Source organism: Manacus candei, unplaced genomic scaffold (assembly GCF_025592945.1).
Source record: "Manacus candei isolate 608988 ecotype Guabito, Panama unplaced genomic scaffold, ASM2559294v1 h1tg000094l, whole genome shotgun sequence".
Lineage (NCBI taxonomy): Eukaryota > Metazoa > Chordata > Aves > Passeriformes > Pipridae > Manacus > Manacus candei.
In genome coordinates, this window is record NW_026138142.1 from 1,109,273 (window position 1) to 1,121,595 (window position 12,323).

Genomic DNA, 12,323 nt, shown 5'->3' on the forward strand with positions numbered 1-12,323 from the left:
TGCAGACACGCAGGCAAATCCTAAGCTGGAGCAGGACTCGGTATCCAAGCAACGTCAACATTTTTTGTTAAGCTACTGCCAGCGCCGCTGACAGCTTTTGCCACTTTATGGTCACATTAAAAAAAGAAAATGCCTGGCATCACTGAAATTCTTAGAAATTAGTTTCTCATCCATCCAACAGATGCGAGGCTCAGCAGCACACGGCACATGCACATCTTGCAAAAATTCCGAGGGGGAAAGTCCTTTGACGAGCTCATGGCTAGGAAAGTGTGTGTGTGTGTGTGGTTCCCTGTTTCTCTCTAAACCTGGCACTTTGCTTGCCCCAGCATTCTTATCCTCTCCATTGGACACAGATACTTACTGTGCACTAGGGAAGGGATCGCGTTCGATTAAGCCGTTTACGAGCAACTCCTGCCGCTGCACTAAGGGCTGTGCAGGATTAGAGGAGCCCTTTGCTGTGCTAAGAAAGCCTCCAGCTCTTCTTTAGTCCCAGTTGTTTTTGCGTGGTGCAAAAGCCAAGGAGGTAAACGAGGTTAGGATCTTCATTAGTATGCTGATAATGGTAATATCAGTCTTAAAGGGCTCAGGTGGGACCATTCGGCACAGAATACAGCCCCGTGGGCTCAGTCCTGCAGGGTAGGTAAAGAAAGGACGCTGCTTTTCTGTGCCCTTACAGAAGTGCCAGTGGTTTTGTGCTGGAACTGTTAGTACAGCAAAGCCAAAATTCTCCTTGGAGCTGAGTAGTTAAAACTGTGTTGAATAGCCAGCCTCACTCATTCTTCATCACAGACCAACTCAGGGAGCACCGAGCGCTCTCCAGACACAGCTGCACGTTTTGTGCTCTTGGAGCAAAAAACCAAACCATCTTTCACCTTGGGAAGTGTCTTGTGATGGCAACCAAGAAGAGGTTGTTGAGATACACAGAGCTTTCCAATCATGAAGGTCAAGTAACACAAAAACCCAGTAAAACTTGTTGCTAACATGAGGACGTTTAGCTCGCTGCTGGCTAAGTCACTAGGCTCGTTAGGAGGAGATGCACAGGGAGCTGCTAATCTGCAGAAAGTCCTTTGGGCTCTGCTGGTGCCCCATTCATTCCCTCCCATGCCAGATTTGTACACGCTGTGATGTGGCAGGTTTGTGCAGGCAGGGAGGGTAATGACTGGGGCAGGAGCATGACCTTGCTTCCAGAGCTTTGTGCATGACCCTGAGTGGATCTTCTCTGTGTTTTGGTGAAGTTTCATTAACCACTGCAGTTTAAGAGTGTGAATTTTGTAGCAGGTGACTGAAGGGTGCAGGAGGAATTTGAAGGACTGATTTAGGCTGGTGGTGCTGAGGACTCACTCAAAAACCAGCAGGGCCTCCCTTGTTGGTGCTGTGCTTGGCACAGGAGCTCATGTCACATCTTTTAAAACGCAGGAGCTTTTGCATAGGAGCAAAACCCATTGGGAAATTAATTTAGAGACATCTTGAGAAGCTCAGTTTTGCAGGCAATAAGCATGGGCTTTGCTACTGAGGCCAGTGGAAGTTTGGTCTTTTGGGCTGAAGGTTGTTGCTCTCCACCGTGTGCTTGCATTATCCCTCTCTGAGCAGTGCCTGAAGACATGGGAATTTTGCTGTTTGCCTTTGAACACATAGACTTGTAATGGGTATAGGCAGTAAATGAACAGGAAGGAAAGCCAGAAACCTGTGGTCACCACAAAAATCTATTTTATCTGCTGTGGGTCTCTATTTTCTTTAAGATTTTTAATTAACTTTAGCATTAATAGGAGTAGAAAAAGGATTAGTCTAAGCATGAGACTCTTGCAGTGCAGTAACACACAGCATCTGAAGACAGATTTTCATCTGAAGCTCTCACAGAGATGAGGTGAGTTATCCCTGGTCATGCAGTTGCCCAGAAGCAGAGCTTAGAATAAAACCAAAGCCTATTAATGCCATATTTAGCCCCATGTTCCAGTGTTCCTTCCTCCCCTCCTCTGCCCTGTCGGTATTTTATTATGACTGGAAACAACCTACCTGGTTTACAGAAATATGTAGCTTGGAGCAATAACTTCTGTTGTGTCTATTAGCACAGAGATTTTCATATTTTTTGCTCCAGTGACGCATTTGCAAATAAGATGGACGTCAGATTTGCCAGGCTTTATTGCCAGCTGCCAAGGTGATGATGGAAGGGGTTTTTTTTTCCCCACAAATATGTAATAGTAGTAAAAACATTCAGCCTTTAACACAAATAGGTTTTTACAGGCTGTTTTAGGCAACCCTGACTCCAAGAGTCAGAATTACATCAGACAGCATTATGGAAAGCTCATAGGCCTATGTTAGAAACGTGCCCCTGAGAAAATAGACACCTGAGTGAGGGACTAAGGATGCAGGAGGCTTTGGGGACAGATGAAGAAATTCAAGAGTTTATGCTGCTGGATATATCCAGAGTGCTGTAACCATAACTCTGAGTTTATGTTTTGTTTCTTGATGTGGAATTTAAACTGATTAATGACATTAGAGCTACTTGGTAGAGGGCTTTCTACTTTAGGCACTGCTGATCTCGACAAGGTTTGGGGGATCTGATGGCTCTGTACAACAAGTTCTGTTCCTCTGTGGTACTATTTTAGATAATTTTAAAATATTTTTACAGGGTACAAATAGTAGTGGAATTGACCCAACATAATGCTAAGCTAAATCACCACTAGAAGAGATTTCATGATTCCAGAAGTATCTCCTCACTTTGAGGCTTGATGGGTTTTGAGAGAGCAAACAGGCTACAAATTAAGTGTTGGCCTGAGAGCTGAGCTGGGATTTGCCTGGGCACTGGTAACTGCCCTCTGATTCACAAGGACATTTTAAAACATAAATGACCAGGGAAGTGTTGTGCAAGGAGTTACTGTGCTGTTTCCTCTTCCCCACTCTGGCTTTCAGGCAGTTCCCCCAGGGACACAGCTGACAGCCTTTTCAGTCTGTTCCTTTATCATTAGCTGTCGTGGAAAGTTTTCAGACTATTTTTTCTCCTGCCAGGTATTGTGTGTGCAGACTTGCAGGGTTGGCTTTTCCAGGAATAGTCTCTTACTGCCTTGTAGCTCCCAGGTTTCCAGCCCTTCTGTCATCTTGAGGCATGAAGGCTCAAAGCTTTCTCTAGTTCTTGTGAGCGTTGGTCCCAGCCAACCCACTGAGATTTTTCACACAATCCTAAATATAACAACTCTGAACTTTACAGTGCTTGATGTTTTTAGGTGCACAGTGAATGAACAGGGAACGTTTTACCACCCAAGCTGTCCTACCCTCTCCTTTGATTCACTGCCATCATAGGCTTGTGGCTCCCACAGTTGTAGCAGCTTCCCAGCTGGATCCCATGGATGTATCAGATGGTTTTTTTCCAAGTTACCTATCTACCAGTCACATGAATTGATAGAATCATCAAGAAATGGGAAATACTTGGGCTTTGATAGTTTCTAGCTCATTGTAGACAGCAAAGCAATCCCAGCTTTCCCTTACACTCCACTGTCTCCGTCCCTTTTGTACTCTGGCAGATTGCTAAAGTCCCTCTGTTACCATCTCAGAAAGCTGCAGGGTCTATCTACAGGGTCTGTCTTTGTCCCTCTGCTTTCATCTCTCTTAAAAAAGTCAGTAAAGTTTCTTTTGCTATCAAAATTGCTGCCTTTGAGCTGGGTGCAAAAAATCTAAAAAACAAACAAAACAAACAAACAAAACAAAACAAAAAACCAAAACCAACCCAACAACAAACCAAAACAAAACCAAACTGGAAAAAGAAACCAGAAATATTTTCTCTTCCAGAGCTCATGAATGTGACAAATGTGTTTTCTCCTCTGTGCTCCCATGTCTTCTGGCATATCTGGCACCCTAATTCTAGTAAACTCTGTGGAGCTGGGGCATATGAGACATCCACCTCATGAACACAGTGGTTTAACACAATGTGAACAGTATATCATACTCTTGCAAGGGAAGAAGCAGTCATTGGGTCCAACAAACCTCATCTTGTTCCATTCCTTGCCAGCCTCATTCCAGCCTGCTGGGTGGAGATTTTTTGGAGAGTCACTTCTCCCTGTGCAGAGAAGCTACAAACCATGGTACTTATCTCCCTTCTGCTGAAGATGAAGGGGTTCTACATGAGATTTAGCTGTTGGTGTCTCCAGAATGTTTATCTTGGGAAGGTAACAGAGCTGGTCTGCCAGTTGTTCAGTTATTATGACATTGAAGTGTGCAAAGTGCTTGGGTTTGTTTCTGTCCTTACAACTAACAATGCTTCTGAACACTAATTCGTAGGAAAAGTAAGGGTAGAAAATTAAGACATCTTGGGTTTTTTTCTGGGTTCGGGATGGTTTGGGTTTTGGTTTTTTGGTTTATTTTGGGTTTTGTGCAGGTTGAGGTTTGTTTTAATCCCTTGTATTTTTTATTGATGACTTGAAGAAGGTCTACTATACTTGCTAGGGGTATCTTGAACAAGCAGATGGAGGGAGCTGCTGCAGTGCAAAGACACTGTGCAGGGGGTTGCATTTCAGTGCAGTTCCTCTGCACGCAGTGAATTCCATCCTTTCTATGATAATCCCCTTGCTGGAGCAATTCCACTTCTATTAACAGTGTTGGGTGATCCTTTAGGAATTTTCCCTCTTGGCATTACTCCTGTGTTTAGTTCATCAGATGGCATCGGGTCCTGTGCGATGCCCTTGGCCACTGATGTGAGCAAACCAGCTGTGTAATATATATAAACTCTTTCCTGTGAATACCTCAGCTAGTCCTTGGGATTTTGTGAGCTCTGAACTTGAGTTCAACAAGCAATTCAGCTCACTTGTGCTACAAGACCCTGCTTTCACTGCCAACAAAGCAATGTTTGCAATAGTTCATGGAAAATACCCATTCCATGTAAACACCTATAAGTGACCTCAGTGGAGGTTTCAGGCTCTCCTGCAGCCTCACAGCATCTGAGAGCAGGAGAGGCACATGTATGCAAAATCCTTTGCCCTGGAGGTTAGGAGATCAAGGGGAATGTTTCTTTCCTCTGGTAGTTGCTGCTCTCTTGCAGCAACTCAGTGAGGTCCGTTTTTAATCAGCGAAAAATGGGAGAGTGATCAGTGAAGCTGCTGGAGGCAGGAGTGAGAAAGGCTTCTCAAACATTAGCTAAGCATTTAGCTTCTCAAGGCGTGGTTCAATTTTCTCTTCAGTCAACATTTCTGTGTTGTTTCACATGTCTAATAGGATGCTGCTGACCACTGTGTCTGATTTTGGGGGTATAATATATATATAGCATATATGTCTTTACTACATCCGCTGTGGCAAAGGAATGGGTCATTGTGGGATGACCAATCCTGACATTGCACTGTAATCATTTTTTATTGTAAGAGAACTCCTAAGATTATTTTCAACCAAAAATAGCAGATAATAGTAATACCAAGCCAGGAGAAGAGTCTCTTTGTGCAAGAGTCTTATTTTGTGCATCAGCAAATTTCTTGGCTTTGATGTCAGATTATTCATCTGCTTCTTTCAGGGAGAAGAGGGATACAGAACTGTGCAGTTGTGGTGCTCTGATTTTTAATGTCTTGTGTTTCATGGGTATTCACTATGGGATATTTGTATGAATGTCACTCTTTAGATACTTACCTGTCCTAATGTGTCACTTTTTTGGAGTAATTCCTATCTTTATTTGCTGTCATTCATTTTGCAACCCATTCAGTGCTGGTTGAAAGATTTTTTCTTTAATTTAAACTGAAGGAGATATTTTGTTCAGCCTGACAATGCCCATTTTAGCTTTAACATAATTTAATCTGTTCCAATTCTGCATTAGAAGTGAAGAAGCAGGAAAGAAAGAATAACAAGAAGAGAACAAAAAAGAGATTTGTGATGTTCCAGTGAATTCTATCTGCTTCTCAAGGTTTTATGGATCAATATAGTTGAAAGTTTCAATAGAGGCAAGAAGAAAGAGAAGCAAGAAGAGATGAGAAAAGCACAAGTGGAAAATGCTTCTAAGGAGCTTTATTGCCTCTGCTGTTGTTTTTTTTTTTGGGTTTTTTTGTGTTTTTTTTTTGCAGGAGTTACTGCTGAGATGTTTTTCTTTAGCTGAGAACTTATTAAATTTTAGGAGTGGTATTGTCACACCAGACATCCTGTACTTGCTGGATCAAATACTGTTTTGCTGTTTTGAGCACAGCCAGATTGTGGTGCACGTTAAGAACAGCTCCATTTTTCACATTATGATCTGAAATCACTGAAGAAGTGAGTGCTGGAAACACATGCTCCAAGTTTATTAGTAGGATGTGGGGAAATGATAAAATTACCATTTGGATGGGATCACGGTCATCAGTCCCAGCTTATTGATCTTCTGGGATGGATGCTCTGAGCCTGAAATAGTGTTTTTCTTGCTAGAAATCACCAATGTGCCAACACCACCATCGCCATTACTCCTGTTCCTGCTGGTTTTTGTTATGAGCTCTGGAAAGGTAGGATAGAAAAACATCACGAAGACGCCAGGATGTAATTTATAAGTAATTTACCAAGAGTTCTGGGGAATATAGTGTGCACCTTTGGGGACGGCTAAAAAGAAGTAAAATTAAACTTCTAGATATTTCAAAACCAATTTAAGGCCAGCCTGACAGCTTCAGAGATTGAAATCTTTCTTAATGCACAGTGAAAGCAGCATGAAGTAGTATTTAAAAAAAAGGGGGGATAAAGACAAAACACTCGTTACAGTGAAACACTTGGTTATGATTATGGAAAGTAATTGAGCCCAGCTTGGAATCATAAACTTGCAATTCTTTTATGGGGTGTGATCTGGGCTTGGACCAGATGGAGAAAGTGGTAGATTGTGTTTCCCTTTGAAAACATGGGCTGTATGCTCTGTTCAACCAGCCTACAAATGGTGTTTGGGCTAAACAGGCTTTTTGTTATTGTGCATTGCATCACCTGGACTCTTGAGTGGCTTTTTTTAGAGCAAAGATCTCCTTTACGTATTTATTTGCATGTTATTTTGAAATATTTTCCGCGTTTTCTATTTGTATGAAATACGGTTGCTGTTAAAACCAGTCTGGTGTTGTAAGACACGTAAACATTTGCCAACACCACTGACAGCAAGCAATAGAAAGTGTTTAATTTTGCCATCGTCAGTCTGTAGAGTTTAAAAAAGAAAATTAGAAAAAATGCAGTTTAGGGAAAACTTGAAGGAAAACGAGGTAGACGTGTGCAATTCATGTAGAAACACAATCCACGCATAATCCACTCTTTACTTTTCTAAGGGGGAATCTGAACTTTATTTCTTTGAGCAATGGCAAAAACAGTGGGTATTTTGAACAAGGAAATTCTCAGCAACAGAGAAAGGGAAATACTTGGTTTTGCTGATTTGCAGTCGGAAGCCAGTTCAAACATTAATTGTCACTAAGGGGATACATATTGCTTTTAGCCTTCCTGTTTTGAGCTAAATAAGCTTCTAAATTTCAAGGAGGAAAGTATTGTTTTTTCTATTTTCATACCAGGAAAAATCCTGGCAGGACTAACTGGGCCCCCTTGCCTGCCCTGCACTCTGCTGCTGCATTTGTGTATGAGGTTAAAGCTCCTGTGAAAAAGGCAACTGAGGAAATGGTTTGAAATATCAGTATTTTCACCATGGCACCTCTGTGAGATGGATGAATCAGTTTGTGTTTCAAAGCTCTGATATCTGGGTCAGGCACCCCATGGTGGCTGCACTTGGTTGGTGCGATGGCAGCTTCCATATTTCCTCTCTGGTGGCCAAACCTGAACACTCAACCTCCAGTTCTGCCTCACAGAACAAATCTTCACGCCCCATCCAGAGAAAGGAAGGTTTCTCTTATGTTTGTTGCCTGAAGACTTGTGATAAATCACTGCAGGGAGGTGCTTTTATCCTGAGAGATGGAGAACTTAAAATCAAGAAGCATCAAGAAGAGGGAGCCCAGTCATGGGTGGGACTTTTTTGGGTTGGGTTGGAGATATTTCCTGCTATTTATGAAACTCCTCTCTTTATAAGGTCCTGTGAATTAGCAAAAAATAGAGTAGAAGGAGATTTATCTTTTCTACTATGTCTGCACTAGCCTCCCTTTAAAAAAAAACAAACAAGTGGTTTAAGGGGATGGAGAGCTGGGGAGGACATTGCTGGGTGGGCTGGGCACAGAGGTGGCTGTTGGGATGAAGGAAAGAATTGATATAAGGGAGATTTCCAAGAAGTGTTGGGGGGTTGTTTTTTTTGTTTGCTTGTTTTTTAGCTCTAAAGTATTTTTTAGGCTTTTTTTTGAACTCAGTGTTAGGTCATCAAAGTAAAACTGCCAGGGAAGCAGATGACTTGGGGCAGGAGGGTGGTGAGGTTGGAGGCAGGGTGGCTGGATGTCAGTGTAGGTGCTGCCCTGAGGCCATGAGGGGCTCAGGTCTGATGAGCTCAGCAGACACAGTGGGACTAGGGAACTCCTTCACACATCTACACGAGTGTTTCTTTGCTCTTTCCCCAAAATAATTTTATTAAGCTGCCCAGTGCCTGGTACCTCTCAGAGTGAGGTCATGTATGGTTTTTGGAAGGGGACAGTGTTATCTCTATGCAGCTCAAATAATGTAATATACAATAACTAATTCGTGAGACTTTAATGTAGCTTGACAAGGGTCCATTTCATGGTTTGTGTTTTTAATCTCCAGAACATAGATGGCCCCAAAGGAACTCTTTGAAGCTCAGCTTTTTATTATTAGTTTTATAAGATCCTTGCACTGGAATCATTAAGAAGATGTAGTACCTGGTATAAATGTGTTAGTATCTGTTAGACCATTAGCTATGGGAGACAAACTGATTGTACTCAAAGCACTTAGTGCTTTTTTAACAAATTACTATGAAAGTCAGTTGTTAAACAGTGTTGTTTCATTTTCTAGTAGCTCTGTGTTGAAACACTAGGGTCTTGCTGCTTCCCTTAATAAGGGGAAATGAGCCCTCCTGGTGCAATGGCCCTGCTTGAAAAGGTCAGCAGCAACTATTTATCCTTGGCCTCTGTCAGAAAGGGGGCTGTTTCCATGCTGGAGCAACACCAAATCTTATCTCATTAAAAAGGGATTTAAATTTTTTGCTTTCTGATGATATTAAGTCATTCTCAGCAGTCCTTTGGCCAACGAAGAAAGAGGAATGCTTTTCTAAAGAGGGGAAACTTAAGGTCCAGATTGCATTGGTGTTGTAGGCAGCACTTCTCGTGTCTTGTGCCAAATAAAGACTGGAAAGGGAACTGGATAACTGTTGTCAAGTATGCCAAGGGTGACGCTGGATCAGAAAGGAACGATCTGTTCTCCATGTGCCCAGTGATCTTATTCAGTACCAGTAGGTTTAATTGCATCAAGGAGGATTCAGGTTTGCTTCTGGTTCTCAAATGGGAAGGACTGAGAAGGTCAGTGCTCTCATGGAAGTAGTTTGAGAGCTGGTTTGAAATGGAGAGTTTGTCCCACTACAGCCGCTGTCTCAGTCGTGGTGCCATCATCATGGCACGGTGAAGGGAAGGGACAGTGGAGATGAAGCTTGCAGAGGCAGAGTGATGGTCACACAAAGCCAGATGGGCTATGAAGAGTTGACACTTCCTACAGCTACATTAAATTTAATATTTAAATGAAACCGACACTTCCCTCTGCCAATCCTTCAACATTTCTCGTTGCTCCACCTGCTTCTCCTCTGTGCTGGGAGAACAGTGAGCCTTGAGGGAGGGGCTGGAGAAGGGGCTTTCTAAACACACTGTGCTGGCAGGTGATTTTATGCAAAAGATTGTAACTTGGTGAAAAGCATTGGAATCTTCACTTGCAGAGCTGAAACAGGGCCACAAAGGAGGGAGCAAGAGAAAGGAGGAGGACAAGTCAGGAGAGGAAAGTCTGGGAACAGCCACAAATTCATTTTTGTGTTACCTCACTTGGAAGTGAGAGCCTTGACTGAAAGATTAAGTGTCTTGGTAATAATTTAATTATTTTGGTTGCTAGATGAAAGAACAGTGGTGTCCTCTGTTCTGTCTTCTTCCACAGTCTCCATAGGGTAGACCTGGGGAAGCCTCTGGTGGCTGAGGATGCCAGAGGAACCTACTGTCATCTCTGCACCTATTCCTGGGGTCCCTGAAGTCCTGGGACATCCGAGATGCATCTTTCTGAAAGACCAGAGCTTGTAAGGATCTGTTGATAAAGGCCTTTTCTGCAGAATTCATGGCTGGTTTTTCTTTTCCTTTCTAATGATATTAAGTCCCAGAAGCAATCATGGGCAAAAATAAAAAGGTGTGCTTCTTTGTAGAGGAAAAAAGTGATATATCCTTTAATTCCTCCTAGGAATTAAAAAGATAAGACTCTCATTAGTCATATAGGATTTGATTTTTTAAAAAGTTGAGCTGATGTTGTCCAGAGGAAGGGCTGATGCTCTCTGACTTTAAATAAAGCTTTTGATTTAACAGAGCATTTACTGTAATCTTAGGAAGGTTGGCTCTGATAGTTTGACCATGCCTTGGATCGTGCTTGCATCCCTTTCCAGCTGCTCAAGATCCAGCCTGTGCTGATGAACACTTTCCTAAAATAAGCTTCTCTACAAGTACAGACTCAGAGCCAAACATCAGACAGCCTGACTGACTGGGATGAGCAACAGCCCCATGAATGTTTGTCCCATGGCAAAGAGCACGAGGTGGATTTCAGTTGTGTCACAGACAGCTGTACAGGTGCCTTTTGCTTCACAGACAGCAAATTTGAATGGAGCAATCTGTGCAGAGCATGTAGGTATGTGTAGCACTGGGAGGGCACATCACTAGAGAAAGTCCAGCCCATTGCTCCGGCCACGGCTTCCAGAAAGTATCAGACTTCTTTTTATGAATTGGCTGAACCTCTTTCCCCATTAATCCATTAGTCATTAGCTGTGGAGGGCCAGGCGTTCCTGAGCTCGTGGACAGGCAACTGGACTCTCCTGTTGCTTCATAGACCCGACACACGTGGATCAAAATAGTTGGGTGATGTCATGTCACGGTGCCAGCGCGCTCAGGACACTCACTGCCAGGAATTGTCTGTCCAGGGGTGGTTTCCTTTTACAGGCTGTTTAAAGAGTCGTCATGCCGAGCTGCACATGACAGTTCCCTTCAAGAGGGCTTGTGGCTCCTTTGCACAGTTAGTATTTTTTAAATGAGGGAGCTTATCAGGCGACTCCTGACCTTTTCCACATGAGCTGATCCACGGGGAAATGTTGCTTTGGTCTCCGAGGCTTCTGACGGCTGATGTATTTATAAGAGCTCCTTGACTGCAAGCTGGGCAGACTTTGAACTTCTCCCCATGTCCACACATACTTGCAGGCGAGTTACTGTACGCTGGAATTAAGACTGGAATTGCCTGGCGTGCGAGGGCCGGCAGCCGCCTGCAGAGTGGCTCTCCAGGAAGACCTGCAGAGTGGCTCTCCAGGCATCTTGGAGCTGAGCTGCTGGTGAGCTGGACTTTTCTTGCAGCCCAACAGTCTCTCTGGAGCTGTGTTTTCTCACACCTGGGCTTTTGGCGTGAGCAACACCTTGCCTTGCCCCTCGTGCTGCTTTTTTTCTTCAGCCTCGGGCATGACCGACAGCTGCTGCCCCGCGAGTGCATGTGGCAGCTCATGAAGCGATTTGGGAGCTTTAGATGGAGCAAGAAAAGAAAGGAACGAAGCAAACTCTTGGAGAGGTGCCACTCCGACCCTCATGGCCTGTCTGGTAAGGACCCTCTGCGTTACACATCCGGAAAGGAGGGACATGAGTCTTTGGGAAAGGGCAGCGAGTGGGGGAGAGTGAATAATTGAGCGACAACTTCCCAGTTTCATCGATTGAGTCGTGCAGTTGTTGCGTGGAGGTTATTTTGGTGTTGGTTTGCACCAGGGATGAAAATCCGAGCTGACACCTGTAACACATATCAGCTATAACCTTTAGGAAAAGAGTGATGACACAGGAAGCTTTACAGTAAATACTACGGAATACATTCAGGAGGGGCTGTTGACTGATATTACTGTAATTGAACAATAATAACTAAATTCTAAGTTAGGGCTAACACTGTCTATTGAAAGGTGAATTGTAAGTGGAGAAAAATTGCTTATCAGTCTGATAAGTAATGCATTTGAAAACACACTTTTCTATCAGTATAATTGTGTTTGAGTTGCAATTAGGGACCATTCTCCGTTAATCAAAAGCTTTTCCTGGTCACTGAGCATTAACTCCAGTACAGGTGCTGAGCTGTGGGTGTCAGAGAGTGTCTGTGTGTCACATAGGGATCGGCTGTTTGGGAGAAAAGGGATTTTCCAACAAGATCTGGCTGTTTTACTTAAAAATAATGGAGAAATACAAGGTTTAATGCATTTCCTGTGTGGGCTAATGACA

General features: G+C 43.3%; 1 protein-coding gene across 7 annotated transcripts in view; it reads left to right on the forward strand.

Moving 5' to 3' along the window:
• Positions 1 to 12,323, forward strand: part of PRKAG2 (protein kinase AMP-activated non-catalytic subunit gamma 2) — a 209,568-nt gene that overhangs the window by 88,262 nt on the left and 108,983 nt on the right. The window contains exons 1-2 of one of the 7 annotated variants that reach the window (XM_051768294.1): positions 11,008 to 11,407; positions 11,524 to 11,666. The exons of 5 other annotated variants lie outside the window; for them this stretch is intronic. In XM_051768294.1, the coding sequence (XP_051624254.1) occupies positions 11,561 to 11,666 (106 nt within the window). In that variant the 5' untranslated portion in view covers positions 11,008 to 11,407; positions 11,524 to 11,560. Of the gene's footprint in view, positions 1 to 11,007; positions 11,667 to 12,323 lie in introns of those variants that run through there. One more of the 7 variants, XM_051768293.1, reaches the window with a different exon arrangement.